This window comes from Delphinapterus leucas, chromosome 12 (genome assembly GCF_059928025.1).
Source record: "Delphinapterus leucas isolate spDelLeu-1000000601 "Yukka" chromosome 12, BTC_Dleu_Yukka2, whole genome shotgun sequence".
NCBI lineage: Eukaryota > Metazoa > Chordata > Mammalia > Artiodactyla > Monodontidae > Delphinapterus > Delphinapterus leucas.
Window position 1 is genome coordinate 62230880 of NC_143140.1, and position 7124 is coordinate 62238003.

General features: G+C 37.6%; 1 protein-coding gene across 1 annotated transcript; it reads right to left on the reverse strand.

Annotated features, from left to right (window-relative positions):
* Positions 1–265: 265 nt before the first annotated feature.
* Positions 266–6704, reverse strand: LOC111168242 (protein LEG1 homolog). Its single transcript, XM_022561866.3, has 4 exons — positions 4334–6704; positions 3833–4017; positions 2842–2942; positions 266–1332 (listed from the first exon to the last, which is right to left on the reverse strand). Exons 1-4 carry the CDS (start codon positions 4449–4451, stop codon positions 1086–1088), a joined length of 651 nt encoding a protein of 216 aa, XP_022417574.3. The 5' UTR covers positions 4452–6704; the 3' UTR covers positions 266–1085.
* Positions 6705–7124: the final 420 nt, after the last annotated feature.

Below are 7124 nucleotides of genomic sequence, written 5' to 3' on the forward strand. Positions count from 1 at the left end.
TGAATTTGGCTTTAGGGAATAGAAATTAGATATATATATATATAAATATATAAAAATATATATATATATTTTTTTCCTCAATAGAACAAGGGTAAATGGTAAATAGTATCTGGAAAATTGAATGATACAGTAATTTTCAAATTTACCATTATGTGATTTCTTCTGTTTTCCACTATTAGTAAGCCTAGGATTTGGAAATTTTGGAGAAATATACCTCCTCCAAAACCAGAAATTTAGGGGATCAGATTTTTTTCTTTATGTCTATAATCTGTAGAACTGGCTGAAGAAAGTTCACATAAAATTATTTCATGGTTCTGCTAGTCATGGCAAGTATCATTATTATATTTTTCATTTTAAAACAAAGTAAAATAAAATAAAATAGCAAAACTTGTCCAAGAAATAAATAGAGGTTTCTCTTATCTCCTTGTCAAACTAAAATGTGGTGGTACTGATCTGCTGTTTTTGTGCGAAGAAAAGAGGACATGCTAAGTAAGGGAGGGCCTATAATATGTCCCATTAAATGAAACCCATCATAAGCCCACAAAGAGGACTTCCCTGGTGGCTCAGTGGTTAAGAATCTGCCTGCCAATGCAGGGGACCCAGGTTCGATCCCTGGTCCAGGAAGATCCCACATGCCATGGAGCAACTAAGCCTGTGCACCACAACTACTGAGCCCATGTGCCACAACTACTGAAGTCCGCATGCCCTAGAGCACGTGCGCTGCAACTACTGAGACTGCGTGCTGTAACTACTGAAGCCCATGCGCCTAGAGCCCGTGCTACACAACGAGAAGCCAACGCACTGAGAAGCCTGTGCACCGCAACGAAGAGTAGCCCCTTCTCGCCACAACTAGAGAAAGCCTGCAAGCAGCAACGAAGACCCAACACAGCCAAGAATAAATTTAAAAAAAAAAAAAAGCCTACAAAGGTTATTGTGAAAACTTTGAAACAGATACGTACAGGAAGTCAACATTTCTTTCTTTAGACGATCTGTTGTAGTGATTCATAATTATGATTCTAATGATATTTCATTACCTATGAAATCAACACAACATATAGAATTTACAAAAAAATAAAGTCTTTGTGTCACTTCCCTGTATACTTATACACTTTGTGGAGAAAATTTACACCAAGCAGGACTGTGTTCTGAAAGCCTGTAAAGTCACTGATGAAGGGGGCTTTATTCCCACTAACAAGCATTTGTGTTGGCAGGCCCTTCTGGAGTCCATATGTTCTAATCAAAGCTGAAGGGAAGAGGGGTGGAGCTAAATAATCCACAAACAAAGCCCTGCTGCTTTTAAACTCTGCTTCTTGTTTAGAGTAATGTTGTAACCTAATAGACAAGTGAGGGGGAGTATGCATTTAGAATTAGTCTACTCAGAACTTTGCCAACTGAACTTACAAAACAGCTAATTTCTTCAAAACTACATTATTCTACTTTTTAGATTACAGACTGTAAAAACATGGTATTGATTTAGCCCCTAGATTTGAAACTTTGAAGAGACGTTCTTAGAATTTAAATCTAGAAATTATCATCCCAGAAAATATGTACTTTTAGTCAAATGTTTTGCCTTTTTCATAAAACATGCTCTACTTGCATAAACTCTGGAATGTGACCAACTCTCATTGTTTCAAAATGTAAAGATATAAATCAAAGAGGATTAGCAATTTCAATTTCTGCTGGATTTGGATATCTCTTTAAGAATACATGATTCTCATTTCAGGTAACCACTGAAAAATGAAATAACCTATAGAGAATTTTTCCTGATTTTCAGGTAGTTTGATATTTTTTCCTAATGATATATACTAGACAGACAATTTTTCTCTTTTTTTTAGTTGTACAACATAATGATTTGATATTTGTGTATATTGCAAGATGATCACCACAAGTCTAGTTAACATTAGTCACCCTACACAGTTACAAACTTTTTTCTTGTGATGAGAACTTTTAATATCTACTCTCTTAGAAATTTTCATATATGCAGTACAATACCATTAACTATAGTCACCATGCTGTACATTATGTCTTCATGACATTTATTTTATAACTAGAAATTTGTACATTTTGACCCCTTTCCCGCATTTCACCTACCTCCCACCTCTGGCAACCACCAATCTGTTCTTTGTGTCTATGAGCTTGGTTTTTGTTTTTTGGGGGTTTTGTTTGTGTTTTGTTTTGTTTTTATGATTCTACATATAAGTGAAGTCACACAGTATTTGTCTTTCTCTGTCTGACTTATTTCACTTAGAGTAATGCCCTCAAAGTCCATCCATGTTGTTGCAAATGGCAAAATTTCCTTCTTCTTTATGGCTGAATAATATCCCACCGTGTATATATACCACATTTTCTTTATCCATTCATCTGTCGGTGGACACTTAGGTTGTTTCCATGTCTTGGCTAGTGTAAATAATGCTGCAATGAACATAAGGGGTGCATATATTTTTTTCAAATTAGTGTTTTCATTTTTTTTTTCCGAAAAATACCCAGAAGTGAAATTGCTGGATCATATGGTAGTTCTATTTTTAATATTTTGAGGACTCTCCATACTGTTTTCAATTTACATTCCATTTTCTCTTCTTATTGACAAAGAAATTTTCATTTTTAATTTGTAATGAATAATGTTATATCTGTATTGTCTGTATCATCTGGTCTGGAAATATACCTACTTATAAAATACTTTCAAGTTTTATCCAGTAAAATGTTTTCTTATCAGTTTTATCTTTATCATAATACTTCCCGATGGTTGACATATAGGTAAATTGAAAAAGATTCCAGTGAAAAGATGGTGTAAGATAGAAAGATAGTGTAAGATTAAAAAAATAACTTTAGATCCATTCTTACCTATTGTGAAATTTTTTACGAGCAACCTTCAAGGATGAGACATGTGCAACCCATAAGTACTTCAAGAGGTCATCAAAGTTTCTAGAATACGACTTTATCTGCTATCCAAGAAGGAAAATGTTATTAATATTTATGCAATTATAACAATCTCTCTTTCTGAAAATCAATTCTATTTATAAATATAATTTTTCAATATTCTAAATGAGGGGAGAACATTTAAGAGTTAAAGTATAAAAAACTTAATGCTTAATTCTCCCCAAAGAGCTTAATATTAGCTATAATAATTACTAGTATTACTGAATCCATTTGAAAGAAATAAACCATATGGTTTTGAAATGCTCAGAATTTTATACTGTAGTATTTCATTTATTTGTTTTTCTCTTGCTGTGCAATGAACTTTCCACAAAGTTTTAAAAGTCAGAAATGGGAGGAGGTATAAGAGTATTTTCACCTAATCATATGCAGTATAATGAACAAGTTCTCTAAAGGGAAACCTGATCTTTGGTCATTTACTCTCTCACCCGTGACACTTCACTTTGGACATCAACATTTGATTCTGATTGTCAGATTATCATTTTAGTCAGCGCAGGTGATGGTTTATAAAGTGAGTTGAAATAAGCTGATCAAATTCACCGCAATCTATTCCCTAGTAGTATTTATAGAGTTTACTGCTCACTTGACCTGAAAATGTGATGAACATGCACTATGAAGACATAATTTCTACAGGTTTTGAATATAATTTATTTGGTGTGAAAAGAATGGGTAGGGCAGTCTTCATATTAATGTGGGTGCTAATGAGATATGATGTCATGCAGTAATCTACTTGTATGAATATTGTTGTCATCCTAATAAAGATTTAGATACTAGAACTTTATTCCTCAGGAACATACTGTTCGATGCATAAAAAATCTTACATTAAATATTATTCAAAATTTACTTGACTACTCTCGAAGAGTATTACTTAAAACCCTAAAAAAAAACTCGCCAAAACCTGGTAAAATTTATTCCATTTTTTCATTGTATCTGGAAAGGATGAATAACAGCTAGAAACATTATAACAAAAATTCATCTGATCCTTGGATGGTGACAGAAAGGTGACATTGTCTGATGATATTCCCATTATGCCAGAATCAACCATAGCAAGGAAGGGTATTGCAGAGAGATAATAATTAAGGTCTGTATAAACAAAAAGTTATTAATGTATTACAAATTCCTACTTTTGTCCTATGTATTTAAAGCAAGTTTTGAGATTACTAGTTTTCTCTAATTGATATTTTCATAATTGGATAAATTAACTACTAATTTTTAAAATAGTGTCTAAAACCTCATGTCAAAACATTCACAATATTTGGGTCAAAGAGATTTTTCCTTTTTTTTTGTAAAAGCAGTAGTTCTCATTTCTATTTTTGTTTCTATAATTGGGATTCTAGATTGAATTGATTCTTTGAGGAAAGGTCATCAGTTTGAGTTTTGATTGTTACCTTAAACTCACCAGCCCACCAACTGTCCACAGAGATACATAGATGATCCCCAGATTCATGGCCACAGTCTGCCCTTTGGGTGGGATCAGCTAAAGAGAAAGGATCAAGGGCTGGGTTTACAAGGCTCATTTTTAAGCTGTAGATATACTAGATACATTAGGTTTACAGAAATGCACAAAATATTTTTCTTTTAAAGAATTGTGTCAGCCTTCCCATCACTGTTGTAAAAAAATTAATAAACAGAAACCCAGGGCTTCCCTGGTGACGCAGTGGTTGAGAATCTGCCTGCCAATGCAGGGGACATGGGTTCGAGCCCTGGTCCAGGAAGATCCCACATGCCACTGAGCAACTAAGCCCAAGCACCACAACTACTGAGCCTGCACTCTAGAGCCCGCAAGCCACAACTACAGAAGCCCGCGTGCCTAGAGCCCGTGTTCCACAGCAAAAGAAGCCACTGCAATGAGAAGCCCGCGCACCGCAACGAAGAGTAGCCCCTGCTCACTGCGACTAGAGAAAAGCCCGTGCGCAGCAACAAATACTCAACACAGCCAAAAATAAATAAATAAATTTATTTATTAAAAAATAAACCAGAAACCCAAATTAAATTAAATTAAAATTTGGGAGACCAGAATGGAGAGCTCTCACACCTTGCAATGTTAGCAGATCCCAACCGTGAAGAAGGAAGAAGAAAAACTCCTTTTCTTTCCTCACAAGGATTCAGCCAATGAAAAGCCATGGATTCTTTGCTTACTATAGCCCTCCCAACTTCCTTTTTCTTCTATAAAAGTGTGCTCCTTCCCTTGCCATGCGGGCACTTGCATGTTGTTTTGCATGGTTGCAGACCCTGAACTGCAATTCTCTGCTGATCCTGAAAAAACCCATATTCCCTCGAGAAATATTTGGCTGTCTATTTATTTGTTTATTTGGTCAACACCTTGGCGGTCCATGCAGGGACCAGAGACGATCTTCAAAGGCTCTGGGCTTGTGATCAAACAGGAGTGGTACACACAACTGACCCCATTATCACTCACTGCTTTCTCAGTGACCCTGGAGTTTGAAGGTATGTCTTTCTTCTAGATCTGAGCTCATGCTCTCTTTGCATTTGATGCTCTGTAGGCTTTACTTGGGATCTATTTTAAGTTTCGTCTTTCTGGGTAAGTCCTTGTTCTATATGAAAGTACCTGTTTGGCATTTTGGTCTGATTTTGAGATTAGACTTTTTCAACTGCAGCAGGCTGAAATGCCTTAGACCCATTCTTTTGGGACAGGGGAAAGAATCCCTTGCTTCACTGAAATCGTGTTGGTTTTTTAGCCTTTGACTTATTCCTTTGGAAGGGGTTATTTTCTGGAAATTGGCTGAAAAGACTTTTAGCCTGGCTTCTCTGGGACCAAGCTGTTTTTTAACATTGCCCAGTATTAGGCTTGCAAGTTGTTTGAACTGTAAGCTCTTCAAGCTGCTTGAAAATCGTTCTTTGATCTCAGAGAGACAGCAGTTACTGGTCTTGAAACAAGATCTTAGTTCCCTGCCCAGGAATTGAACCTGAGTAGCCTGGATGAAAACCAGGAATCCTATCTGCTAGACCACCAGGGGCTGGAGGCTAGAAGCAAAGTTGTCCTGGCTCTTGCCCCCATTTGAAAGCAAGAATATTTCACGGAGGCAAAAACCGCAAAAACAGGTACAAAGTTTATTAATAGAGACACAGCACAACATGTGGGAGAGCACACAGAGAAAGAGTTTATTTAGACAGAAACAAAACAGGAATACACACCTGGAGAGGAATGGTGTGGGTGTCCTCAATGAGGAGAAGTACAGTAAAGAGAAAGTCAAATCATTTATATAGGGGCAGTTCTTCTGAGTCTTTGCTCTCCTCTGGCCAATTATCTCATTTCTTTTCTCATATCTGACCTATCTTAGGGCCCTATCCAATATTTGCACACATCTTTTTGCCAAGATGGATTCCAGCGGAGGCTTATGGGAGGCTTTAAAACACCTACTATGGGATGGTGCCCCCTCCGTTTCTGACCCCCCCAAGGAGCCTTCCTGTACATGTGCAGTTGGGGAGGTTTCCTTGACCTCAGGAGTGATAGATGGGTCGTCTTATCTCTTTACTCCAGCAGGGCTCAGCTCCTGCCACTAATTTTGTCCTTGGAGTGTCAGGGAAAACAAAGCTCCGATTTACTCCACTTGACAAACCCCAGCTGCTCAGCCCTGGGGCCCATCTACCTCCTACCTCACTTTCACTCTAAAGAAAAACATCTGAGAAATGGGATACCAGTTACCTAAGAATTTTAAGAGTGCCCTCCGCCCTCCCCCCGGACTCCAGCCAATTTTATATTTAAAAACAGTGGTCCTTCCTCGTGCACATTTGCAACTAAATGGATCAATCTGGCCAAACAACAATTAAAAATATCAATGGCCGGGGCTTCCCTGGTGGCGCAGTGGTTGAGAGTCCGCCTGCCAATGCAGGGGACACGGGTTCGTGCCCCAGCCCAGGAAGATCCCACATGCCGCGGAGCGGCTAGGCCCGTGAGCCATGGCCGCTGAGCCTGCGCGTCCGGAGCCTGTGCTCCGCAACGGGAGAGGCCACAACAGTGAGAGGCCCGCGTACCACAAAAAAAAAAAAAAAAAAAAAAATCAATGGCCATTATGGGGAATTTATGAAATCTCCAAACAATTTTCTTAAAACCAAATTGGACTACAATAGCTTAAAAATTTCCAGAACTGAGTGAAATGCTTATTTCAATTGGTATTTTGAGGCTTCCCAATATTATTGGGAGTCTAAAATTGTATCTCCGCAAATTA